General features: G+C 37.6%; 1 protein-coding gene across 8 annotated transcripts in view; it reads left to right on the top strand.

Moving 5' to 3' along the window:
• LOC105486953 (nucleobindin 2) overlaps window positions 1-27,393 on the top strand; it is a 56,348-nt gene extending 28,955 nt beyond the window's left edge. For 5 of the 8 annotated variants that reach the window (XM_011750139.3, XM_011750141.3, XM_011750140.3 and 2 more), the window contains 9 exons: window positions 4,945-5,048; window positions 6,208-6,393; window positions 6,578-6,668; window positions 7,258-7,316; window positions 7,416-7,508; window positions 10,915-11,004; window positions 26,004-26,174; window positions 26,773-26,854; window positions 27,282-27,393. In XM_011750139.3, the coding sequence (XP_011748441.1) occupies window positions 4,945-5,048; window positions 6,208-6,393; window positions 6,578-6,668; window positions 7,258-7,316; window positions 7,416-7,508; window positions 10,915-11,004; window positions 26,004-26,174; window positions 26,773-26,854; window positions 27,282-27,289 (884 nt within the window). In that variant the 3' untranslated portion in view covers window positions 27,290-27,393. The remainder of the gene's footprint in view (window positions 1-4,944; window positions 5,049-6,207; window positions 6,394-6,577; window positions 6,669-7,257; window positions 7,317-7,415; window positions 7,509-10,914; window positions 11,005-26,003; window positions 26,175-26,772; window positions 26,855-27,281) is intronic. The other 3 variants (XM_011750143.3, XM_024794471.2, XM_024794473.2) reach the window with 1 other exon arrangement.
• The last annotated feature ends 594 nt before the right edge of the window (window positions 27,394-27,987 follow it).

The following is a 27,987-nucleotide window of genomic DNA, read 5'->3' as shown; positions in this document are numbered from 1 at the left end:
AAAAAAAAAAAAGAAAAAAGAAAAAGGACACAAGTAAGAAAACTTAGATACCTCTGAAAAAGAACAGTGAAGGACTAGATATTAGAAATCGAATCTTTAATATCTATTAAATCTTTAATATTAAATATTAAATTATGTCGCTAAGCCTCAGTCATTAAAACTGTATGGCTTAGGCAGAAAAGTAGAATGATCAGTGAAACATAATAGACATTGCAGAAGTAGAGTTAAATACACAATATAATTTAGTTTAATATAAAGGTGGCATCTTATTATTAGTGGGATAAAGATAGGTTTTTATTTTTATTATTATTAATTTATTTTTTTTAGACAGGTCTCACTCTTGCCCAGGTTGGAGTACAGTGGTGCAATCATAGCTCATTGCACCCTCAGACTCCTGGGCTCAAGAGATTCTCACACTTCAGCCTCCTGAGTAGCTATGACTACAGGAGTGTGCCACCATGCCTGGCTAATTTATTTTTTATTAATTAATTAATTTTTTTGTAGAGACAAGGTCTCACTGTGTTCTCCAGGCTGGTTTGAGGGAACTCCTGGCCTCAAATGATCCTCCTGCCTTGGCCTCCTAAAGTGCAGGAATTATAGGTGTAAGCCACCACACCCAACAAATTTTTAACTAAGTAGTCTTGGTATAACTTGCTAGCCATTTGGACAAAGGTATAGTTAAAGCCATATCTCTTATAATGCTTTATCAGAATAATTGTAAATGAATTAAAGATTTAAATGTAGAAAATAAAATCACAAAAGTACTATGTGACAGCATAGGTGAATTTCCTGTATTACCTTGGAATGAACTTTCTAATTATGAGTCAAAATCAAGGAGTATATTTAGCCAGTGGGAGATCTTTCAAGCTTGTTCATACATCCTTGTGATATCCTCCCATAGGTTGGTTATCTGGGTGGTTTGTTGTCATTAATAAACATCTGAACCTTTAACTCTTGGAATAGTAGTTCTAAAACTTCAGATTGCATGCATGAGAATCTCCGAGAAATCTTTTTAGAAATATAGATTGCTAGATCTCACCTCCAGAGATTCTGGCTCTGGGAAAGAGTGTAGTAATCTACATTTTAAACGTATAATCTTAGAAAACAAATGCCAAATACTCATCATCCTGAAATTAAGGATATCAGTGAGAAGTAAATTGAATCATGCCATGCTACTTGGGGTACTTAGGCATGCACAGTAATTCCATACTTGAAGCCAGGCCTAAGATGTGTGGAGATTTCTATCCCCGGGACAACTTCCATCCCCTCAGTCTTAACAGTATCCTCTTCATTCCAAGATGGGTACTGAATTTCATTGCATAAAGAAAACAGTCTAGGCTGGGCATGGTGTCTCATGCCTGTAATCCCAGCACTTTAGGAGGCTGAGGTGGGTGGATCACCTGAGGTCAGGAGTTTGAGACCAGCCTGGTCAATGTGGCGAAACCCTATCTCTACTAGAAATACAAAAAATAGCCAGGTGTGGTGGCATGTGCCTGTAGTCCCAGCTACTTGGGAGGCTGAGGAAGGCGAATTGCGTGAACCCAGGAGACGGAGGTTGCAGTGAGCCGAGATCATGCCACTGTGCCCCAACCTGGGTGACAGAGTGAGACTCTGTCTCAAAAAAAAAAAAAGAAAGAAAACAGTCTGATGTAACTTAGAAACTAAGGAATATTTTCTCATTGGTTCAGTATGAATTGAAATATCTGATACTTTGAGGAAGGGCTTACATAGTCTTAATTTTAGGGAGGGGGTAATTTTTAAAGTAGGCAGTTTTTTTTTTTTCTTTTTATTGAGATGGAGTCTGGCTGTGTTGCCCAGGTTGGTCTTGAACTCCTGGGCTCAAGCGATCCACTTGTCTCAGGCTCTGAAAGTGCTGGGTTTACAGGCATGAGCTACCATGCTTGGCCCATTCACGTGGTTCAAATGTAAAAAATATAGAGCAAAAATCTACCTGATACTTTTGTATTCTGTCAGTTCCCAATGTCCCCTAGCACCATCCTTCTTGGGTTTATCTATTTATTTATTTTTAAGTTACATTGAGATGAGGTTTTGCTGTGTTGTCCAGGCTGGTCTTGAACTCCTGTTCCTGGTCTCAAGTGATCCTCCTGCCTCAGCCTCCCAAAGTGCTGGGATTATAGGCATGAGCCACTGTGCCTGACTCTTGAGTTTCTTTATTTGTATATAAGCAAATACAAATAAAATTTTTTTATTGTCCCTCTCTTTTTATGCAAAAGGAAATACACATTTTTGTACATTGTTTTTCTTTTAATAATATATTTTGAATATCTTTCTGTATTAGTACATAGAGACCACCTCTCTCTCTTTTTTTTTTTTTTTTTTACAGCTGCATAGAACTCCATTATATGGATATACTATAATTTATTTAGCCAGGCCCCTGTCAATTGACATTTAGGTTATTTCTAGTGAACTATCTTGTATATATGTCACTGTGTATCCATATAAGATTATCTGTAGGATAATTTCCCCACAGTGGAATTGCCAAATCAAATTATATATATTTGTAATTTTGATAGATATTGCCACATTTGCCTCCCTAGAGGTTGTATCAATACATATATCCACCAGCAATAATTCCTCACAACCTTACTAATGGCATGTGTCATCAAACTTTAGGAGTTTTCCATTCTGTTAGATAGTATAACAGTGCAGTTTTAATATATATTTATCTTATTTTGAGGGAGGTTAAGGGTCTTTTTATATATTTCACCGTCTGGTCATATTTTTTTAGGGCTAAGTCTTAAAAAAACAAGTATTTTCTTCATAAGTAGAACTGCTAGTACAGTGCCATACTTAGAATTCAGTGAAAACTTGGTTGAACCAGATTTAGCAGTTCTTCACTTTCTGGCATAACAACATGTTCCAGGATCAACTCGTACCTACCCTGCCCCAGCTGTGGAATGAGCCATTTCTCTGAGGAGCACTGGTTTTTCTTAATAGGCAACTATATTTTAGATGAAGAGCTGGCACTAGGTACGCTCCTTGCTACTGGAGTGTATTTTCTTGGCACCTTAATTGCACAGAGCTAGGAAACTTGCATGTCTATACACATATACACATATATACACACATCCATATTCATATACATGTGAAACATGTGCATATACATGTTAAATGTACATATTTTAGAAATGCTGAGTTCCCACAGATAATGCTAATTCCCATCGTATCTACCAATTTCTTTCTTGCCTTTCACCATTCCATATTTGTATATTCCTTCTTCCTAAGTGAGAGCTGATTTCCAACTTCGACAATGTACCCATTTTGCTCAATTCTATAAGGGCTCATATTGTGTTGTTTCTGGTGAGCTGTCTTGTGTGTATATCCACTGTGTATCCATTACATGTGTCCACTATGTAATACAACTGAAACAATCCAGCATCACTTCACCCATTTCACTGTAGTAAATTGTAACTTGTTTTTTATTTTTTTTTTATTTATTTTTATTTTTATTTTATTTTTTTGAGACGGAGTCTCGCTCTGTCGCCCAGGCTGGAGTGCGGTGGTCGGATCTCAGCTCACTGCAAGCTCCGCCTCCCGGGTTTACGCCATTCTCCTGCCTCAGCCTCCCGAGTAGCTGGGACTACAGGCGCCCGCCACCTCGCCCGGCTAGTTTTCTTTTTGTATTTTTTAGTAGAGACGGGGTTTCACCGGGTTAGCCAGGATGGTCTCGATCTGCTGACCTCGTGATCTGCCCGTCTCGGCCTCCCAAAGTGCTGGGATTACAGGCTTGAGCCACCGCGCCCGGCCCGTAACTTGTTTTTTAAAAGTTAAAAAAATTGATATTTCCTTAAAAATAAGTCATAATTAAAAGGAATTTACCTAAATTAGATTTTTATTGTTTCATAAGGGATCCATTGGAGCAATATACAAGGAATTCTTTCATGTAAGCTTTAGAGCAATTATTTTTAGAAATTCTACTTAAAACTTTGATAAGGACACTATATTAGAGTTTATCTAATTAAAAGCAAGATATTTAGTAGTTTTAAGATAATTAAAAAGGGTTTGTTATTAACTATGCTGATAGTCAAGTAGTCGTTTTAGATATAACATTAAAATATGCAAGGCCGGGCGCGGTGGCTCACGCCTGTAATCCTAGCACTTTGGGAGGCCGAGGCGGGCGGATCACGTAGTCAGGAGATCGAGACCATCCTGGCTAACATGGTGAAACCCTGTCTCTACTAAAAATACAAAAAATTAGCCGGGTGTGGTGGTGGGTGCCTGTAGTCCCAGCTGCTCGGGAGGCTGAGGCAGGAGAATGGCATGAACCCGGGAGGCGGAGCTTGCAGTGAGCAGAGATTGTGCCACTGCACTCTAGCCTGGGTGACAGAGCAAGACTCCATCATAAACAAATAAATAAATAAATAAAATATGCATAAGGCCAGGCATGGTAATCCCAGGACTTTGAGAGGCTGAGGTGGGAGGATCACTTGAGGCCAGAAATTCAAGACCAGCCTGGGAAATACAGTGAGACCCTGTCTCTACCAAAAATTAAAAACAAGAAATTAGCCAGGCATAGTGGTGCACACCTGTTGTCCTAGCTACTTGGGAAGCTGAGGTGGGAGGATTGCTTGAGCCCAGGAGGTCAAGGATGCAGTGATCCATGATTGCACCGTTGCCCTCCAGCTTGGGTGACAGATCAGGACCATGTCTCAAAAAAAATAAAAAATAAAAAAAAATAAGGAGAGAGAATTTTAAAAAATACACATATTAAATTGTATTCCACTCTAGGTTCAAGGACACTGCCTTTGACTAGAATAACATATGCAATATTCATAAAGTAAATATAAGCCTTTATTCTAAAACTTTGTATTTCCTCATAAAATCCTATAGGAATAAATATGAAATCTTTTTCTTATGTATAATTATTATAATTTTTCTAGCTTCTAGAAATTGATCATTTACAGTTTTCTCATTTTCTTTCAGATATAGGCATGGACCACCAAGCTCTTCTAAAACAATTTGATCACCTAAACCACCTGAATCCTGACAAGTTTGAATCCACAGATTTAGATATGCTAATCAAAGCGGTGAGAATAATTCCAAAAAGTTTTGTCTTTATTGTGCCTTTGAGGTTTTGTAATTTGATAAGTAAACCCAATGAAATGGAAATATAACTTTTATATATTCTGTTGAAGATCTTTAAAGGAAGGTAGCTTAACCCTTATTAATACAGATATTAATATGTACATACAGGTCTAAAATCCCTTATCCACAATTCCTAAATCCAAAAGCTGTAAAAACTGAAACCTGACCTGAATAAACCAACGACAGTAATACTATTTACAGTTTTTATTTAACCTACTTAGTGTGAGTATTTATAGATTTTGCTTAAGAAATACTAGGCTGTTTGATTACAGATGCTACAGGGATATTCCATAATATGGCATATATGCCATATTCCCTTTCTTTAAGGTAGAAAATTCTGAAGCACATTTGGCCTCAGAGATTTTAGATAAGAGTTTGTGGACCTCTCATATTATGTGTGAATGGAATTAGTTGTAACCTGGCAAGTATTGGATTAGTTCAATGGTTAGAAGCTATTTAAGTTTTCTGTACTGTCTAGATTTGATATAGTTCCTTTCTTCTTTTTTTTTGAAATCAACTTATATACTACTTCCTTATGAGGAGTTTCTTAAAGTTGGGGCTAGCTTTGAACTTTTAGTTTATTTGAATACCTACATCTCTGGTAATAATAATAACGAAAATTGCCAGGCGTGGTGGCTCACGCCTGTAATCCCAGCACTTTGGGAGGCCAAGGCGGGCGGATCACCCAAGGTCAGCAGTTCAAGACCAGCCTGGCCAACATGGTGAAACCCTGTCTCTACTTAAAATACAAAAATTAGCCGGGGGTGGTGGCAAGTGCCTGTAATCCCAGCTACTCAAGGCCTCAGGAGGCTGAGGTGGGATAATCACTTGAACCAGGAGGCAGAGGTGGCAGTGAGCTGAAATCATGCCACTGCACTTCAGCCTGGGTGACGGGTGAAACTCTGTCTCAAAAAAAAAAAAAAAAAAAGAACTTGAAGAACTTGACTAAAATGAAATGGTAGAATTAAAAAAGAGGAGTCCAGTATGTTTTTGCTTTCCTGTACCACTTCTGTTCAAGAGTATGCTATATTCAAGAATGGCTTTATTTACATTTTTCAAATGCATGCTTTTATGTAACTTAAATGCATTATTGCATTTCAGGCAACAAGTGATCTGGAAAACTATGACAAGACTCGACATGAAGAATTTAAAAAATATGAAATGATGAAGGAACATGAAAGGAGAGAATATTTAAAAACATTGAATGAAGAAAAGAGAAAAGAAGAAGAGTCTAAATTTGAAGAAATGAAGAAAAAGCATGAAAATCACCCTAAAGTTAATCATCCAGTAAGGATTGTGACTTTATGAAACCATTTTTAGATAAAGATACTTCTTTGTATCAGCGGAATTTTATCGTGTTATTAGTACTGAAATCTTGATTCTTATGCAAAGTTCCTCAAATTTATATTTTGAGTCTGTACAGATAGATTATATTTTGTTTTGAGCAATTTTTTTTTAAATTGGTTCACAGGGAAGCAAAGATCAACTAAAAGAGGTATGGGAAGAGACTGATGGATTGGATCCTAATGACTTTGACCCCAAGACATTTTTCAAATTACATGGTAACAATTTGATACAAATATTAATATTTATATCTGCTGTTTGAAAAAATATTTACTTTCCTCTTAATTGATTTCTGCCAAGGTCTGCTATTGAGTTATCTAGTGAGAGTAAATGGTTAGAGTTTTTCTAGGGTAATATGATAGTCTTTGTTGCTCACCTGCAGTATAAAATTTTAGATCAGTAGCTGTGTCTTTATACTGGCTTTTACTGTTGAGTCATATGAATTATTGCAAAGTTCTCTGTAAACTGAAAACTGTATACTGTGACTAGCTAGGTTATATCTGATAGGCTTTATACTATAATATTACATTTTACTTCTACTCTCATAGAATATTGCTTTACTTTATATTTTTGGAAAAAATGGTCAAGATATGCTTTCCTCACAAATGATTATGAGTTACAAATAAATATAGCATATTTATCAGTTGAGCTGATCTAAAGCTTCATGAAAAAGAAGAAATATTTTTCTGCATTCTATTGATGCTTCACATCAGTACTACTTTTGTAAACCTTTTATAAATCATTGTATTTTAATTATTTTCTAAGGTATTAAAATCTTTTTTTACATTTGTAACTTTTAAACTTTAGATGTTAATAGTGATGGATTCCTGGATGAGCAAGAATTAGAAGCCCTATTTACTAAAGAGGTAAATGAGTTTATTAAGTATTCAATGTTCTTGTTCTCTTTCTTTTTTTTTCTTGTTACTTTCTTTCCTTTCATGTTCATTTAAAATTTTTCTTTTTAGTTGGAGAAAGTATATGACCCTAAAAATGAAGAGGATGATATGGTAGAAATGGAAGAAGAAAGGCTTAGAATGAGGGAACATGTAATGAATGAGGTATGTTTTAAAAGTTTAAGATAATATATTATTTCTATATATTATTTAATTCTTGCAATAAATCTTACTTTAAGATGGAAAATATACAGAATTTATATTTAAGTGGAGTTTGCGTTTTTTTTTTTGTTTGTTTGTTTTTTGTTTTTTTCTTGAGACAGAGTCTTACTCTGTTGCCCAGGCTAGAGTGCAGTGGTGCAATCATGGCTCACTGCAGCCTCAACCTCCTGGGCTGAAGCAATTCTACCATCTCAGCCTCCTGAGTCTGAGGAGGGACCACCAGCTGGAGCCACCATGCCTAGCTAATTTTTTTTTTTTTTTTTTTTGAGATGGAGTCTCACTCTGTCACCCACATTGGAGTGCAGTGGCATGATCTCGGCTTACTGCAACCTCCACCTCCCAGATTCAAGTGATTCTCCTGCCTCAGCTTCCTGAGTATCAGGGATTACAAGCACCCACCACCACACCTTTTTTTATTTTTTATTTTTAGTAGAGACAGGATTTCCCCATGTTGGCCAGGCTGGTCTTGAACTCCTGACCTCAGGTGATCCATCCACCTTGGCCTCCCAAAGTGCTGGGATTATAGATGGGATTACAGGTGTGAGCCACCAGCCTTTTTTGTTTGTTTTTGAGACACAGTCTCACTCTTTCACCTAGGCTGGAGTGCCGTGGTGCGATCTTCGCTCACTGCAACCTCCGCCTCCCGAGTTCAAGTGATTCTTTTGCCTCAGCCTCCTGAGTAGCTGGGATTGCAGGCATGCACTACCACACCTGGCTGATTTTTGTATTTTTAGTAGAGATGGGGTTTCACTATGTTTGCCAGGCTGGTCCTGAACTCCTGACCTCAAGTGATCCACCCACCTCGCCCTCCCAAAGTGCTGGCTGGGGTTACAGGCATGAGCCCCCACACCAGGCCGAAATTTTTTTTTTCTTTTAAGAGACGGTATATCTTTTGCTATGTTGCCCAGGCTGCCAGCTAACTTTTTAATGTTTGGAGACACAAGGTCTTGCTATGTTGTCCAGGCTGAAGTTTGCATTTTTGATCCAGATTATTATACTAGATGCCTTTAGTAAGAATAAAATAATTTGTAACTACTTTAAAATATTCTAAAAGATAAAGATGTTACTGCATATCAGGTATAAAACCCTTTTTTTGGGGCTGGGCATGATAGCTCACGCCTGTAATCCCAACACTTTGGGAGGCCATGGCAAGTGGATCACTTGAGGTCAGAAGCTCAAGACCAGCCTGGCAAACATGGTGAAACCCCGTGTCTACTAAAAATACAAAGATTAGCCGGGTGTGGTGCTGTATACCTATAATCCCAGCTACTTAGGAGGCTGAAGCATGAGAATCGCTTGAACCCAGCAGGCAGAGTTTGCGGTGAGCCAAGATTACACCACTGTACTCTAGCCTGGGTTACACAGCAAGACTTCATCTCAAAACCAAACCAAACCACACCACACCACACCAAACCAAACCAAACCCTTTTTTCAGTACTGAAAAACAAAAACAAAAAACAACCTCTGGTTACTGCCTCATTTCTCTGTTTCTCTTCAAAGAGTTGTCTATTCTTCCTCTTCCTGTTAATTCTTCACCTTTCCTTTTCGTCTTAATCTGTGCTGTAGCCTCAATCATTCCATTTAAAAATCCTCCCATTGGATGACCTCTATCTTGTCAAGTCCAGTGGTCTCATCTTACTTGACCCCTTGGCAACATTTGATGCCTCCCTCTTTCTTGAAATGGTTTCTTCACTTTTGGGAAACCACACCTCCTCAATTTCTTCATACCCCACTCTCTCTTCTTTGCTGGCTCTTCTTCCTGCTTCCAAGTTCTATATGTTGCATTGCCCTGCTCCCATCCCTTGGCCGTGTTCTTCTTTCTAGCTTCATTCTTTCCTTAGGTGGTAGTGTGGAGTCCCATGTCTCTATATATGCTCTATATCTGCATGTATGCTGGTGAGTTCAATATTTTTATCTTCAGCTGTCTCCTTTCTCTGAGTTCCAGGGTTGTATCTGCTTGACAGTTCTCCTTGTGTTTAACTCACATCTTCTTCAAACCCAGATCTGTTCCTTCCTCAGCCTTTTTCATTTCAACAAATTAATCATAATTCGTCTAGTTGCTCAGGCTAAGTCATCCTTAACTTCTTTCCTCATATCCTGCATTTCCTCTGTTAAGTTCTATTTGACCTATCTTTCAAACAGATCCAGAATTTGACCACTTCCCCCTACTTCCACTACTATTTAATACCAATCAAGTCCAAGCAAGTCTCCTAACTGGCATCTCTGCTTCTGTTCCTTACCCCACTGCAGACACTTCTTTGTAAGTAGGCAGAATAAGCTCTTAAAAGCATAAATCAGGTCATGTGCTCTCTTGCATAGGAATACTTCAGTGGCTTGCAATTTCCCTTATAATATGATCCCAAATCCCTCCTATTTCCGAAAGATTCGTGACTTCATCCTTGCCTTGCTCTCTGTGACTCTCTCTCCTCTGGCCACACTGGCCTTCTGATGTTTACCTCTCATCAAGCTTGTTCCCATTTTAGAGCATTTGGACTTAATATTTCTTTTTTCTGGAATACTTCTTTTTAGATCATCACAAGGTCTTACTTCCACTGAGTCTGTGCTCAGATGTCCATGGTCCATCTAATGGCTACCCTCATTTAAATATTTGCCTTTCTTTGTAGTTCTTGCTCTGCCTCTCCTCCCTCTAAGCCAAAAACTCTGATATAGGCATCATATGCAGGGTAACTGAATCCCACTATTTTGCTTCAGTAACTTTCATCTGAATTTTTGAGCTGTAAATGCCAAATTGGGATGTCTGTTGACTGCTGACATCCCAACTATCAAGTGAATTTCTTTGACCATTATACAGTACACCTTTGTAATGAAATTTGCCACAGGCTGTAACAACTATGCAAGAGGATTTGGAGAGGTTGTCAGCTTTACTTTTGATTTACGTAATTGTGTTTTTTTAAGAAAAAGTGTTAAGAGCATTTTAGTTTAACCTCCTTTACTCTTGGCTAAAACTGTCCTCTTTCTAGAATGGTTCTTTTTCTTACTGAAGAACTTGGCTTCAAGAGGGATTATACATATTATGGTAAAGTAGGAAGACGATACCAGTCAACCACTCAGATCAGCTGACTGAAACTTAGTGGTTTTGGGGGCATTAGGTATATAGATATCTCATATTTTCCAATTTGAATTATATAGAAGAGAAAGATATTTATTTTGTAATTCTAGTATAATGTTGAGTGCTCTGTTATTTTTTTTCCCCCAGTTTCTGTGGATGTTAGGTGAGTCCTAATTTCTGTATGTTTATGTAGTGGCATCTATTACAAGACAGTTGATAGTGTCTAAATAATATGAGAAAGATTTACTTTGTATTATGTATACATTTTCTTTTAATCAGGTTGATACTAACAAAGACAGATTGGTGACTCTGGAGGAGTTTTTGAAAGCCACAGAAAAAAAAGAATTCTTGGAGCCAGATAGCTGGGAGGTAATAGAACCTACTCTATATGAGATGTATGGTTCAACAAATTCTGCGTCAGTCTATTGTACTTTTAACTTTTATTCCCCATTATGTTTGCATGTATAGTCTTACTATCTTGGGTTTTTTGTATAAATGTCACTATAAAATAATGAACTTGATTTCTTGGAAAGCTTGTAGCAATTTATTTCTTGTTTATAATCACACTGCATAAAATTAGAAGTCTTTTAAACATTATACTTTTTTTCAAAGTATAAAATAGGATTCATTATTGAAAATTAGAAATATAGATACATTGAAAGAATAAGAATTCACCTATAATTTTACTGCTCAGAGGTAGATTCTCAGGTTATGCATTGTATTATGTTAATTTGGAATAGTATGCAGTTTGTATATATAGTATATTCACATATAGCATACAGTATGTAAACAATGTATTGTCTCATTTTAAATTCACACATATACATATATTCATATTTATTTATTTATTTATTTTTGAGACAGAGTCTTGCTCTGTCACCCAGGCTGGAGTGCAGTGGCACTACCTCGGCTCACTGCAACCTCCGCCTCCTGGGTTCAAGCAATTCTTTGCCTCAGCCTCCCAAGTAACTGGGATTACAGGTGCCTGCCACCACACCTGGCTAATTTTTGTATTTTTAGTAGAGACGGGGTTTCACCATCTTGGCCAGGCTGATCTTGAACTCCTGACCTCATGATTCACCCACCTCGGCCTCCCAAAGTGCTGGGATTACAGGTGTGAGCCACTGCATCAGGCCAGTCATATTTATGTATTTTTTAAAATGGCTTCATGCTGTATAAATGACTTTGTATGTTGATGAAATACTTTTTAAAAATTTAACAATATTTCACAAACTTTTTTAATATCATTCTTCAAAAACATGATTTTTAAAATGGCAACCTAACATGCAGTTATATGGCTGTAGCATAATTTATATATCCATTTCTCCAGATTTAGACATTTTGGGTAAATTCCAGTATTTTACTGTAATGACACTATGATGACTATCCATTTCTCCGCACATTTTTGGGCAATCTATAATGATTTCCCTGGGATTAACTCCCAGGAATAGAACTATTCTTAAGATTTATGAACAGTTGTTTAAATTTCTCAGTATATCTTGGCAGATTGCTCCAGAAAAGTTTATCAACTTGTAACACAGTCAACTGTGTTTCAATGAATGCTTAGACAACTTTGAAAAGAATAGTTGAGAGGCACCAACCAAAATGGATGGAAGAAAGAACATAGTCTTTTTCTACATAAAAACTGAAAAGATTACTATTTAAATTAAAATTTTAATTGTCCAGAAAATTGTTTGAGAAACGGTGAACAGCTATTCTAGTTTACCTAGGACTAAGGAATTTCCAAGGATGTGGAACTTTTCATTGCTAAAACCAGACATTTTTGGGCAAATTGGGACAGTTGGCCCCTTTAGTTTGACATCAGAAAAGTCAACCTCTTTTTGTATTGGTTTTTTGTCTTAACATTTGAAATGTTTCTTGACTTTAGTGAAGAAGAAGAATGCTAAAATTATTTGTATATACATTCCCTTTAGTGTGTCTGGTAGACTAGAAGATCAATAGATAATTACATACTTAACATTTTGATGTAATTTCAGATTTACAAGAGTTGCAGGAATAGACAGAAAATCCCTGAATACATTTCAACCACATTTAACTATGTTTGCTTTATCTTTCTCTCTTTTTCCCTCCTCTCTATTTTTAATCTCTATGTGTGTATATGTATAACATATAATTATGTTGTAATGTATGTACGTATGTATATGTATGTATATATATAAACATATGTATATATGTACATATATAAAGTTTTGAATTGCTCGAGAGTAAATTACACATCATGCCACTTTAACCTAAAATACTTGAGTGTTTATTTCTTGCAAACAAGGATTTACCTTATATAATTACAGTAAAATTATCAATACTACACACATCTCTAGACTTCTCCGATCTCTAGACTTAATGAGATTTTGTCAATTTTCCCAACAATATTCTTTATAACAAAAGAAAATCCAAGATGATACATTGAATTCAGTTGTAATGTCTTTCTAGTCTCCTTCAATCTGAAACAATTTTTCAAGAGGACAGACTATTATGTTGTACAGTGTCCCTTGAATACCACAGAAGAGATGCTCAGTGTATCCTATTAGAAGGCACATGTTGAGGATCCCCATAACTGGTAACGGTAGCTTTAATCATTTTACTAAGGTGGTGTCTACCAGATTTTTTGACGTAAAGTTATTATTTTACCTTTCGTATTTTAAAAAGTATCTTGTCTAGCCCACCATAGTGAGAGAATCAGAAGTCAGTTTTTGTTTTTTTATTTTATAAATACAGACCAGGTCTCACTATATTGCCCAGGCTAGTCCCGAACTCCTGAGCTCAAGGAATCCTCCTGCCTCAGCCTCCCCAAAATGTGTGAACCACTGTGCCTGGAAAGAAGTCAGCGTTTTTTTTTTTTGTTTTTTTTTTTTTAATAATTTTAGGAAAAGTAAAGACAGGTTCTCGCTCTGTCACCCAGGCTGGAGTACAGTGGTGTGATCTTAGCTCACTGCAACCTCTGCCCCAATGCCCTTCAACCCACCCCGGCTCAAGTGATCCTCCCACCTCAGCCTCCTGAGTAGCTGAGACCACAGGCATGCACCACCATGCCTGGATCTTCCTTTTTTTTTTTTGTATTTTTAATAGAGGCAGGATCTTGCCATGTAGCCCAGGCTGGTCTTGAACTCCTGAGCTCAAGCAATCTGCCCGCCTTGGCCTCCCAAAGTACTGGGATTACAGATGTGAGTACTGTGCCCAGACAGAAGTCAGCTTTAAAAAAAAAAAAATTCATTCAACATCATATCAAAAATCTTTTCACGTAATATTTGTAAGCCTTATTTTAAAAGCTATGGAGGTATATAAACATTTTTTCAGGGTTATACATTTAGATTATTTCATTTTTTAATGCTATTTTAAAAAGAAAATGCTGCTACAAATACATTTTTGTATAAAGCTTTTTATGTGATTAGGGTTGTTTTATGGGGTAGATTCTCAGTGTAGCATTACCAGGACCCAGGGAATATTTTTAAGGCTTTTAAGGCTTGAACATCCTGATATACTGAAAGCAAGGAAGTCCCTAAAGAATGATACAGACATGTCACAAAGACACAAAAGTCAGTTTGAAGAAACTCCCATTGGCCAAATCTGGGACAATTTGAACATGGAAATAATGATGATAAGGATTAGAACTTATTGAATAAAACAAGAAGACACGAGTCTACACCGATATAAGTAGAGGGATAGAGAAGGGTGAATTCTTCTGCAAAATTGCTTTTCAAAAGACTTATACCAATTTATAAATCCACCATTAAAAATATGTACACTCTTTAAACATATCAGAGCTGAGCATGGTGGTGCCCACCTGTAGGCCCAGCTACTTAGGAGGCAGGAGGACAGCTTGAGCCCAGGAGTTTGAGACCAGTCTGGGCAATGTAGTGAGACCCTGTCTCTAAAAATAAAAAAATTTAAAAAAAAACTTTGAGAATATGTGAATGTATTATGATGTCCATTGATGATTCTAGCTAGAATTATTACTGTGATGGTAGACAAATGGAGATTTTCTACCTGATCATCCCTTCTACATTTGTTAGTTGGCTTTCTACTGTAATGAAAAGCTATTCCTTCCCCCTTGACCTTCTATTTATATTGGTGTAGACTCGTTGTTTCTTTTATTCAATAAGCTCTAATCTTTACCATCATTGTTTCCATACTCAAATTGTCCCAGACTTGGCCAGTGAGAGTTTCTTCAGACTGGCTTTTGTGTCCTTCTGACATGTCCAAATCATTCTTTGGAGACTTTCTTACTTTTAGTATATCAGGATGTTCAAGACTTACCTTATCCTTTCCCTCACCCAACCCAGAGTGACCCATTTTTCTGAGGAGCCCTGGTTCCTTTTAGTGGAGATGGATACTGCAGACCAAGATCTGGGCTCTGGATGTGCTCCTTGCTACTGCAGTGTCATTGCTTCCAAGGTCTTGTCAGATGACAGAGCTGGGGAATTAAAAGTATATGTATATAATATAGATGTGTATATGTACACACATACATGCACACATACACACATATACACACCTATATAATATTCATTTCTGCATATCTATCAATATATATTAAAACTCATGAATTTACACTGATATCTCCAATTGCAATCCAACACCTCTGACTTCTTTTTTTTTCATTTTAATTTTTTAAAGTTCAGGGGTACGTGTGCAGGTTTATTATATAGTTTATATATATAAACTCGTGTCGTGGGGTTTTGTTTTACAGATTATTTTATTACCCAGGTATTAAGCCCTCATACCCATTAGTTATTTTTCCTGATCCTCCTCCTCCTCCTGCCCTCTATCTTCCCATAGGCCCCAGTGTGTGTTGTTCCTCTCTATGTGTCCATGTGTTTATCATTATTTAGCTCCTACTTATAAGTGAGAACATGCAGTATTTGGTTTTCTTTTTTTTTTTTTTCTTTTTTTTTCTTTTTTTTTTTTGAGACGGAGTCTCGCTCTGTCGCCCGGGCTGGAGTGCAGTGGCCGGATCTCAGCTCACTACAAGCTCCGCCTCCTGGGTTCACGCCATTCTCCTGCCTCAGCCTCCCGGGTAGCTGGGACTACAGGCGCCCGCCACCTCGCCCGGCTAGTTTTTTGTATTTTTTTTAGTAGAGACGGGGTTTCACCGAGTTAGCCAAGATGGTCTCGATCTCCTGACCTCCTGATCCGCCTGTCTCGGCCTCCCAAAGTGCTGGGATTACAGGCTTGAGCCACCGCGCCCGGCAGTATTTGGTTTTCTGTTTCTGCATTAGTTTGCTAAAGATACCGGCCTCCAGGTTCATCCATGTTCCTACAGGGGACGTGATCTCGTTCTTTTTTATGGCTGCATAGTATTCCATGGTGTATATGTACCACATTTCTTTATCTACTCATTTAGGTTGCGCATTTAGGTTGATTCTATGTGTTTGCTATTGTAAAGAGTGCTGCAATGAACATATGTGCAACGACTTTGATTTCAACTTAGCATTCTATCTTTTGCCATATTTCATGCAAAACCTAACTCCCTTTTCCTTAAAAATATTTCATTTATTCACTCAATCCTAGAATGTACAAGAAGTTTCAGAATACTAATCCATGCCTCTGTAAAATGAGACTTTAAATTTTGTTTAGATTTTGTTGTTGTTGGGGCCAGTGCAGTAGCTCATGCACATCTCAGCACTTTGGGAGGCCAAAGGGGGCGGATCACCTGATATAAGGAGTTTGACACCTGGCCAACATGGTGAAACCCTGTCTCTATTAAAAATACAAAAATTAGCAGGGGGAGTGGTGGCGCATTCCTGTAATCCCAGCTGCTTGGAAGGCTGAGGCAGGACAATCACTTGAACCTGGGAAACGGGGGTTGCAGTGAGCCGAGATTGCACCTCAGCACTCCAGCCTGGATGACAGAGCAAGACTCTGTCTCAAAAAAAAAAAAAAGATTTTGTCGTTGTTATTTTTAACATGAAGGCATATTGTACAAATACTATGATCAAAAATTACTTGGGTTAGTTCATTTTTTTCCTCTCTGTTCCGTGGGTTATTTTATTCATTTAAAATAAAAGTACTACTTATTTACTTCTGTTTTTCTATTCAAGTTTTAGGATTTTCCTGTCTTGTTGATTTTAATTTTCTTTTCTTGAGTATGTGAAACATTAACACGTTTCCAAAAATTGAATCTATACAGAAAAGGTGTATTCAGATAAGTTTTTTCTTTTTTTTTAATAATTAAAATTTATTGTGTGTGCATACATAGTATGTGTATATATTTACGGGGTACTTAGATATTTTGGTAGAGGCATGCGATGTGTAATAATTACATAATGGAAAATTGAGTATCCATCCCCTCAAGCATTTATCCTTTGTGTTACAAGCAATCCAATTATACTCTTTTAGTTATTTTCAAATGTACAATTAAATTATTATTGACTATAGTCCCCCTGTTGTACTATGAAACACTGGGTTTTATTCATTCTATTTGTTTTTGGTACCCATTAACCGTCCCCACCACTCCCCAACTCCACACCTTTCCCAGCCTCTGGTAACCATCCTTCTATTCTCTAGCTCCACGAGTTCAATTATTTTGATTTTTAGATCCCACAGATAAGTAGGAACATGTGATATTTGTCTTTCTGTGCCTGGCTTATTTCACTTAACGTAATGACCTCCAGTTCCATCCATGGTGTTGCAAATGACAATCTCATTCTTTTTTTATGGCTGAAGTAATACTACATTGTATATAAGTACCACATTTTCTTCATCCATTTATCTGTTGATGGATGCTTAGCTTGCTTCCAAATCTAAGCCATTGTGAACAGTACTGCAACAAACATGGAAACACAGATATCTCTTTGATATACCAATTTCCTTTCTTTTGGATTAAGATTGCATTAAGATTGCTGGGTCATATGTTAACTCTATTTTTAATTTTTTGAGGAACTTCCACACTGTTCTCCATAGTGGTTGTATTAATTTACATTCCTACCAACAGTGTACGAGGGTTCCCTTTTTTCCACATCCTTGCCAACATTTGTTATTGCCTGTCTTTTGGATAAAAGCCATTTTAACTGGGGTGAGATGGTATCTCATTGTAGTTTTGATTTGTGTTTCTCTGATGGTCAGTGATGTTGAGCACTTTTTCATATGCCTGTTTGCCATTTAATGTCTTCTTTTGAGATATGTCTACTCAAATCTTTTGCCCATTTTTGTCAGATTATTAGATAATTTCCCATAGAGTTGTTTGAACCCCTTATATATTCTAGTTATTAATCCCTTATCAGATGCATAGTTTGCAAATATTTTCCCTCATTCTGTGGGTTATCCCTTCACTTTGTTGATTTTTTGCTTTGCTCTGCAGAAGCTTTTTTACTTGATGTGATCTAATTTGTCTATTTTTGCTTTGGTTGTCTGTGCTTATGGGTATTACTCAAGAATGTTTTGTCCAGGTCAATGTTCTGGAGAGTTTCCTCAATGTTTTCTTGTAGTAGTTTGATAGTTTGAGGTCTTAGAGTTAAGTCTTTAATCCGTTTGGATTTGATTTTTGTATAAGGCAAGATATAGGTATCAAGTTTCATTCTTCTGCATATGAATGTTCAGTTTTCCAGCACCATTTATTGAAGAGATTGTATTTTCCCCAATGTATGTTCTTGGCACCCTTTTCAAAAACGAGTTTACAGTAGGTGTGTGGGTTTGTTTCTGGGTTTTCTATTCTGTTCCATTGGGCCTGTAAGTCTGTTTTTATACCAGTACGATTGTGTTTTGGTGACTATAGTTCTGTAGGATAATTTGAAGTCAGATGATGTGATTCCTTCAGTTTTGTTCTTTTTGCTTTGGTTATTCTAGGTCTTTTGTAGTTTCACATAAATTTTAGGATTGTTTTATCTATTTCTGTGAAAAATGTCATTGGACATTTTGATATGAACTGCATTGAATTTGTAGATTGCTTTGGGTAATATGGAGATTTTCACAACATAGATTATTTCAATCTTTGAACATGGAATATCTTTCCATTTTTTGATATCCTCTTCAGTTTCTTTCATCTGTGTTTTATAGTTTTCATTATAGAGATCTTAACTTCTTTGGTTAATTCCTATGTATTTAATTTTATTTGTGGCTATTGTAAATGGGATTAATTTTTAAGTTTCTTTTTTCAGATTGCTTTATTGTTGGCATATAGAAATGCTGCTGATTTATGTATGTTGATTTTGTATCCTGCAAATTTACTAAATTTATCAGTTCTAATAGTTTTTTTGTATGTGGAGTCTTTAGGTTTTTCCCAAATACAAGATCATATCATCTGCAAACAAGGATAGTTTGACTTCTTCCATTCCTGTTTGGATGCCCTTTATATCTTCTTCTTGTCTGATTGATCTAGCTAGGACTTCCAGTATTACATTGAATAACAGTGGTGATGGTGGACATCCTTGTTGTGTTCCAGATCTTAGAGGAAAGACTTTCAGTTTTTACCATTCAGTATGATATTAGCTGTGGGTCTGTTGTATATGCCTTTTATTATATCAAGGTATGTTCCTTCTATACCCATTTTTTGAGGGTTTTTATCATGAAGGGATGTTGAATTTTTTCAAATGCTTTTTCAGCATCAATTGAAATGATCATATGGTTTTTGTTCTTCTTTTTGTTGATATGATATATCATATTGATTTGTGTATTTTGACCCATCCTTGCATCACAGGGATAAATCCCAGTTGGCCATGATGTATGATCTTTTTAATGTATTGTTGAACTCAGTTTGCTATTATTTTGTTGAGTATTTTTGCATTGATATCCACCAGAGCTATTGCCTTGTACTTTTCTTTTTTTGATGTGACTTTGTCTGGTTTTGGTATCAGGGTAGTACGAGCCTTGTCAAATGAGTTTGGAAGTATTTCTTCCTCCTTTAGTTTTTGGAATAGTTTGAGTAGGATTTGCATTAGTTTTTCTTTAAAGGTTTGGTAGAATTCAGCAGTGAAGCCATTGGGTCCTGGGTATTTTTTTGCTGGGAGACTTTTTATTATGGCCTTGATCTCATTATTTGTTATTGGTCTGTTCAGGTTTTGGATTTCTTCTGAGTTCAATCTTGGTAGTTTGTATGTGTCTAGGAATTTGTCCATTTCTTGTAGATTTTCCAATTTATTGGCATATAGTTGCTCGTAGTAGCCATTAATGATGCATTGAATTTCTGCAGTACCAGTTGTAATGTCTCCTTTTTCATCTCTGATTTCATTTATTTGGGTTTTCTCTCTTTGTCTCTTAGTGTGGCTAAAGGTTTGTCAATTTTGTTTAACTTCAGAAAACCAACTTTTTGTTTCATTGATCTTTTATATTGTTTTCTTCATTTCATATTCATTTATTTCCACTCTGATCTTTATTTTTTCGTTTCTTCTACTATTTTTGGATTTAGTTTGCTCTTGCTTTTCTAGTTAAGATGCACTATTAGGTTATTGAGATTTTTCTTCTTTTTTTTGATACAGACAGTTATAACTATACATTTTCCTCTTCGTACTGCATTTGGTATGTTGTTTCCATTATCATTTGTTTCAAGAAATGTTTCAATTTCCTTCTTAATTTTTTCATTGACCTACCGGTTATTCGGGAGCATACTGTTTCATTTCCATGTGTTTGTATAGTTTCCAAAATTCCTCTTATTATCAATTTATAGTTTTATTCCATTGTGATCAGAGAAGATGCTTAATATTATTTCTATTTTATGAATTTTTTTTTTTTTTGAGACAAAGTCTTGTTCTGTTGCCCAGGCTGGAGTGCAGTGGCACTATGTCAGCTCACTGCAACCTTCACCTTCCAGGTTCAAGCAATTCTTGTGCCTCAGCCTCCCAAGTAGCTGGAATTACAGGCGCATGCCACCACACCCAGCTAATTTTTGTATTTTTAGTAGGGATGGGGTTTCACCATGCTGGCCAGGCTAGTCTTGAACTCCCAACCTCAAGTAATCCGCTCACCTTGGCTTCCCAAAGTGCTGGGATTACTGGCATGAGCCACCATGCTCAGCAGAATGTTTTAAGACTTGTTTTGTGACCTACCATATTGTCTATTTGTCTATTTATTTATTTATTTTTGAGACAGAGCCTCAGTCTGTTGCCCAGGCCAGAGTGCAGTGGGGAGATCTTGGCTCACTGCAACCTCTGCCTCCTGGGTTCAAGCGATTCTCTTATCTCAGCCTCCTGAGTAGCTGGGATTAAAGATGTGTGTCACAATGCTCGGCTAATTTTTGTATCTTTTTAGTAGAGATGGAGTTTACCATATTGGTCAGGCTGGTCTTGAACTCCTGACTTCAAGTGATCCACCCACTTCGGCCTTCCAAAGTGCTGGGATTACAGGTGTGAGCCACCGTGCCTGGCCCATATTGTCTATCTTTGAGAACGATCTATGTGCTAAGGAGAAAAATGTGTACTCTATAGCTGTTGGATGAAATGTTTGTTAAATATCTATTAGATCCATTTGATCTATAGTGTAGACTGTGTCCAATGTTACTTTGTTGATTTTCTGTCTGGGAGTTCTGTCTAATGCTGAAAGTGGGGTGTTGAAATCTTCAGCTGTTATTGCATTGAGGCCTGTCTTTGTCTTTAGGTCTAATAATATTTGCTTAATATATCTGGATGTTCTAGTGTTGGGTACATATCTGTTTATAATCATTATATCTTCTTGCTCAATGGACCCATTTATCATTTTCTTTGTCTCTTCTTAGTTTTTATCTTGACCTCTGTTTTGTCTGATATAAGTACTGCTCTTGCTACTCCTGCTGTTTTTTGGTTTCCATTGGCAGGGAATATCTGTTTCCATCTCTTTATTTTCAGTCTGTATATCTTTATAGGTGAAGTGTGTTTCTTTTAGGCAACAGATCATTGGGTCTTGTTTTTTCATTTATTCAGACACTCTATATCTTGATTGAAAAGTTTAGTTGATTTACTTTCGAAGTTATTATTACTGATAAGTAGGGACTTACTCCTGCCATTTCGTTATTTTTCTGGTTGTTTTGCTGTCTTCTTTTTCTTCCTTCCTGTCTTCCTTTCTGTGAAGCTGATTTTCTCTGGTGGCATGCTCTAATTTCTTGCTTTTTTTGTATGTGTATCAATTGTATGTTTTTAGATTTGAGATTACCATGAGGCCTGCAAATAATATTTTATAACCCATTATTTTAAATTGATGACAACACTGATTGCATAAACAACCATGCAAAAAGAAAATAAATACTTTACACTTTCACTTTATCCCCCTGCTTTTTAACTTTTTGTTACTTTTTTTTTTTTTTTTGAGACAGAGTTTCACTCTCGTTGCGCAGGCTGGAGTGCAATGGCAAGACCTCAGCTCATTACAACCTCCGCCTCCTGGGGTCAAGCGATTCTCATGCCTCAGCCTCCTAAGTAGCTGGGATTACAGGCATGCACCACCATGCCCAGCTAATTTTGTATTTATAGTAGAGATAGGATTTCTCCATGTTGGTCAGGCTGGTCTCAAACTCCCAACCTCAGGTGATCTGCCCACCTCAGCCTCCCAAAGTGCCGGGATTACAGGCATGAGCCACCGCGCCTGGCCTCATTGTTACTTTGTTTTTTTTGTTGTTGTTGTTGAGTCAGAGTTTTGCTCTTATTACCCAGACTGGAGTGTAATGGCGCTATCTCAGCCCACCACCACCTCTGCCTCCTGGGTTCAAGTGATTCTCCTGCCTCAGCCTCCTGAGTAGCTGGGATTACATGCATGTGCCACCATGCCCGGCTAATTTTTTGTATTTTTGATAGAGATGGGGTTTCTCCATGTTGGTCAGGCTGGTCTCGAACTCCCAACCTCAAGTGATCTGCCTGCCTCGGCCTCCCAAAGTGCTGGGATTACAGGCCTGAGCCACCGCTCCCAACTGTACTTTTTATATCTTATTTTATTGCCTGTCTTGAAAAGTTGTAGTTATCATTTTATTTATTTTTAGTTATTTTTGATTGGTTCCTTGTTTGGCCTTTCTACTTAAGTCAAGAGAAGTTTATATACAGCAATTACAGTGTGATATTATTCTGTGTTTTTCTGTGTGCTTACTGTTACCAGTGAGTTTTGTACCTTCAGATGATTTCTTTGTTCTCATTAACATCCTTTTCTTTCAGATTGAAGAACTACCTTTCACATTTCTTATAGGACAGGTCTGGTGTTGATGCAATCCCTCAGTTTTTGTTTATCTGAGAAGGTCTTTATTTCTCCTTCATGCTTAAAGGATATTTTCAGTGAATATACTATTCTAGGGTAAAAATAATTTTTTCCTACCAGTGCTGCAAATATTTCATACCAGTCTCTCTTGGCCTGTAAGATTTCCACGGAAAAATCTGCCACCTGAGACAGAGTCTTGCTCTCTTACCCCAGCTGGAATGCAGTGGTGTGATCTTGGCTCACTGCAACTTCTGCCTCTCAGGTTCAAGTGATTCTTGTGGTTTAGGCTCCTAAGCAGCTGGAATTACAGCTGTGTGCCACCACATCTGGCTAATTTTTATATTTTTAGGTGAGATGAGGTTTTTCCATGTTGGCCAGACTGGTCTTGAAATCCTGGTCTCAAGTGATCTGCCCACCTCTGCCTCCCAAAGTGCTGAGATTACAGGTGCGAGCCACTACGCCTGGCCAGGATCATTTCTTTGTACTTGACCTTTGGTAGTTTGATTATTAAATGCCTTGAGGTAGTCTGACGTGAGTTAAATCTGCTTGGTGTTCTATAACCTTTTTGCACTTGAATGTTGAAATATTTCTGATAGTATTCCTTTGAATAAACTGTCTACTCTTATCTCTTTCTCTGCCTCCTCTTTAAGGCCAATAAAACTCCTATATTTGCCCTTTTGAGGCTGTTTTCTAGATCTTGTAAGCATGCTTTCATTGTTTTTCATTCTCTTTCCTTTGCGTCCTCTGTATTTTCAAATAGCCTGTCTTCAAGCTCAGTAATTCTTTCTTCTGCTTGATCAGTTCTGCTATTAAGAGACTCTGATGCATTCGTCAGCATGTCCATTCCATTTTTTAGCTCTAGAATTTCTGCTTGATTCTTTCTAATTATTTTGATCTCTTTGTTAAATTTATCTGATAGAATTCTGAATTCCTTCTCTGTGTTATCTTGAATTTCTTTGAGTTTCCTCAACACAGCTGTTTTGAATTCTGTATCTGAAAGGTCATATATCTCTGGTTCTCCGGGATTGGAACCTGAAACCTTATTTAATTCATTTGGTTAGGTCATGTTTTCCTGGGTGGTGGTGATGTGTGTAGATGTTTGTTGGTGTCGGAGCATTGAAGAGTTAGAAAGTTATTGTAATCTTCATATTCTGGGCTTGTTTGTGCATGTCCTTCTTTGGAAAGCTTTCCAGGTATTCCACGGGACTTGGGCCCAAAGTCTAGTAATTCTGTGATTTTTGCAGACTCTTAAAAGTACCACCTTGGTGGTCTTGGATAAGATCCGGAAGAATTCTCTAGATTACCAGGCAGAGACTCTTGTTCTTTTCCCTTGCTTTCTTCCAAACAAATGGTCTCTATCTGTGTGCTGAGCCACCTGGAACTGGAGGTGTGGTGATGCAAGTACCCTTATGGGCATCACCATGGAACTGTGCTGGGTCAAGCCTGAAGCCAACATGGCACTGGGCCTTGCCCAAGGCCCTTTCCTTCATGGTGGCAAGTTCCCCCAGATCCTGAGTGTGTCCAGAGATGCTGTCTGGAAGCCAGGAAATGGAGTAAAAAACCCTGGCAATTTACTTGATGTTCTATTTTACTGTGGCTAAGCTGGCACTCAAACCACAGTACAAAAGCCTTCCTGCTCTTCACTCCTCTTTCCACAGGCAGAGGACGCTCTCCCTGTGGCCATTGCCACCACCACCTCTGGTCCACACGGGGTTCTGCCAGCCACTGCTAATATTTACTGAAAGCCCAAGGGCTTTTCTGTCACCTTGCAGTAAATGCTGCCAGGCCTTTATCCTTCAGGGAAGTTGGCTTCCCTCTGGCCCAAGGCGAGTCCAGAAATGCTGTCCAAGAGCCAAGGCCTGGACTTGGGGACCCCAAAAGCCTGCTTGTTGCTCTACCCTGTTGTGGCCAAACTGGTACCTAGGGTGCAAGACAAAAATCACCTTTACTTCCCCTCTGCTTTCCTCAAACAGGGGTCTCTCACCATAGCCACTACAGCTGGGAATGTGCTGGGTCACCCCAAAGCCAGCACGTCTCAGAGCCCGAGACCCAGAGCATACTCCCTGGGTCTTGCCCCTGGTTATTCAGGGCCCAAGGGCTCTTCACTCAGCAAGTGATGAAGCCTGCCAGGACTGCTCCCTTAAGGCAGCAGTTTTCCTTTTGGGCCAGGGTATGTCTAGAAATGTCACCTGGGAGTTAGGGCCTGGAATCAGGACCTCACAATTCTGCCTGGTGCCCTAATCAGGACCTCACAATTCTGCCTGGTGCCCTATCCTACTGTGGCTTAGCTGGTATCCAAGATGTAAAACAAAGCCCTCTTTACTTTTTCTTCTCCTTTCCTCAAGAAAGGAATCACTTTCATAGCCACAAGCTGTACTGCCTGAGGTTGGGGGAGGGGTAGCACAAGCATCCCCTTAGCCTCACCAGCTGGTATCTCCCCTGGTCACCTGCTACCCTAGTTCACTGTCTCTCAGCCCAGCCTAGCACTAGGAGTTGCCTAGGAATTATAGTCCTTCTTTCCTAGACTGCCTTTCAAGTTTACCTAGGGCCCCAGAGCACTTCAGCCCACATGGTGAGGCTTGCCAGGCAATTCAGTACCCATTGCTGGCATGGGCGATTCTCCTCTGGCTAGGGCTGGTTCAAATGCTCGTATGCATGGTCACTGGTGGAGCCCAGCACACCTTTATTCTCTGCTGTGACAGGGCAGCACTGAGTTCAATGTAAAGTCCCCTAGTCGCTATGCTCCTTCCCCAGAGGGCACAGACTCTCTGTGCTGCAGGTCTGCTGTGAGGGAGTGGGGGAGAGGTGGCATAGGTGATTCAAGACTGTCTCTTTGGCCCTTCTCAATGTCTTTGTAGGTGATATGAAGTTGAAACCAGGTACTGTGAGTGCTCACCTGATGTTTGTTTCTTGTGCTTTTCTTTGTGCAGACAGCTGTTAAAATTTGGTGTTTCAGTGAGGATTGGGGGGGAATGATAAATTTTATTTCTCTTTCCACATTCTCTTTGTCTCTTTTACCCAGTTCTCACTCTTTGCCTTTAGTCGTCAATCCCAGAAGAGAATCTCTGAGTTTCTCTTCCTGTTTTTTCTTTTGTTCAAATGAGTACATACATATATATTACTTATTTCCCCTTCCTTCTTACCCCAAAGGCATAATCCTATAGATACTCTTTTATACTTTGCTAACCATAGAATTTTAAAGCTCAATCAGACTTTATTGTTGTAGTTTTGAGATTATTCTTTCCTCATTTTTTTTCTTTTAGACATTAGATCAGCAACAGTTCTTCACAGAGGAAGAACTAAAAGAATATGAAAATATTATTGCTTTACAAGAAAATGAACTTAAGAAGAAGGCAGATGAGCTTCAGAAACAAAAAGAAGAGCTACAACGTCAGCATGATCAACTGGAGGCTCAGAAGCTGGAATATCATCAGGTGGCATTTTGTCAAAAGATTATGGCATTAAAAAAGATTTTAGGTTCTTTGTTAAAAGCCTGAGTTTTTGTAACATATTTCATTGTACTATAGTACCCTGCTATTGCTATAGTATTTTAAATTTTAATACTTTAAAACTGCTTTGTGGAATATTAATCTAAATTTTATTTTATATTACTTTATTTTATTTTGAGACAGCCTGTCTCCCAGGCTGGAGTACAGTGCTGTGATCATAGTTCACTGCAGCCTCAAACTCCTGGGCTTAAGTGATCCTCCCACATCAGCCTCCCCAGTAGCTAGGACTACAGGTGTATGCCAGTGTTCCTGGCTAATGTTAATATATTTTGTAGAGACCAGGTCTCACTATGTTGCTGAGGCTGGTCTCGAACTCCTGGCCTCAAGTGATCCTCCCACCTCGGCCTCTGAAATTGTTGGGACTACAGGCGTGAGCCACTGCACCTGGTCAAATCTAAATCTTATCATTTGAATATCTTTGTTTTAGAAAACAATTTTCAGTTACTTTGTTGTGCTTTGTCAAAGGTCACACATATGGTAGAAAATCAAGTTATACTTTTAACTTTCGTTTTCTATTCACCAGGTCATACAGCAGATGGAACAAAAAAAATTACAACAAGGAATTCCTCCATCAGGGCCAGCTGGAGAATTGAAGTTTGAGCCACGTATGTAATTTTGTTTGATTATTTATTTAGGAAAATAAATTATTGTATCAATTGAAGTCCACATTTATTACAAATATAATTTCAAGTCATGAAGATAGTATGTTATTTTCTGTGTGTTTTTTCTAGTTTTAGAGCAATTTAGATTACAGAAAAATGAAAATGCCTCCAAAAGTTTTATGCAGCAGCAAATTTTAAGTGCTGTATCATTTGTATGATTTGATAAGCATATTTATGGTAAAATGATTTATTTCAAAATTATTTGTAATTCTTTCTAATTATATTAATCTTACCAGAGAACATGTTTTTAAAAATTGTAATCTATGATTAGCTAAGCATATTTTTTAAAACAAGTATATTTGTGTATGAAAGAACATTCAGAATAAAGGAAGATACTTTTAAAATAAGAACTTTTTTTTTTTTCCAACAGACATTTAAAGTCTGAAGTCCACCAGAGCTCGGAAGAAAGCTGTTAACTCAACATCTATTTCATCTTTTTAGCTCCCTTCCTTTTTCTCTGCTCAATAAATATTTTAAAAGCATATTTGAAATAAAGGAAGATACTTTTTAAATGAAAACACTTTTTTGGGGACACAGATATTAAAGGATTGAAGTCTATCAGAACCAGGAAGAAAACAAACTCACTGTCTGCTCTCTGCTCTCACATTCACACGTCTCTTCTATTTTTTTTTTTTTGTTTTGTTCTCCTTTAGTGATTTAATTAAGTGGCTTTATGCCATAATTTAGTGAAACTATTAGGAGCTATTTAAGTGAGAAAACTCTGCCTCTTGCTTTTAAATTAGATTGCTCTCACTCATAAACGTAGATATTCTTTTATGGGTGCTTATCATTCTTTCTTTCAATAAATATTTCTTTGATATTAACAATTCTGAAAAGGCCATAGTATTTCCCTGTGTTTCCTGGTAACTTTTTTCTACTTTTGGCAACCTCAACTGCTAGAAATTCTTCACCTGAATCATTTTTGCTACCATTTCAGGTCATTTTTCATTCTTTTTTATTTTGCTCTATACTTTATCATTTAAGATTAGGTTCTGTTACATATAACAGAAAAACCAAAGATAACAGTGGTTTAAACTAAATAGGAGTTTTTTTCTTACATAAAAGAAGTCTAGAAG

Source organism: Macaca nemestrina, chromosome 12, assembly GCF_043159975.1.
Source record: "Macaca nemestrina isolate mMacNem1 chromosome 12, mMacNem.hap1, whole genome shotgun sequence".
NCBI lineage: Eukaryota > Metazoa > Chordata > Mammalia > Primates > Cercopithecidae > Macaca > Macaca nemestrina.
This window is presented reverse-complemented; position numbering and strand designations above follow the sequence as displayed.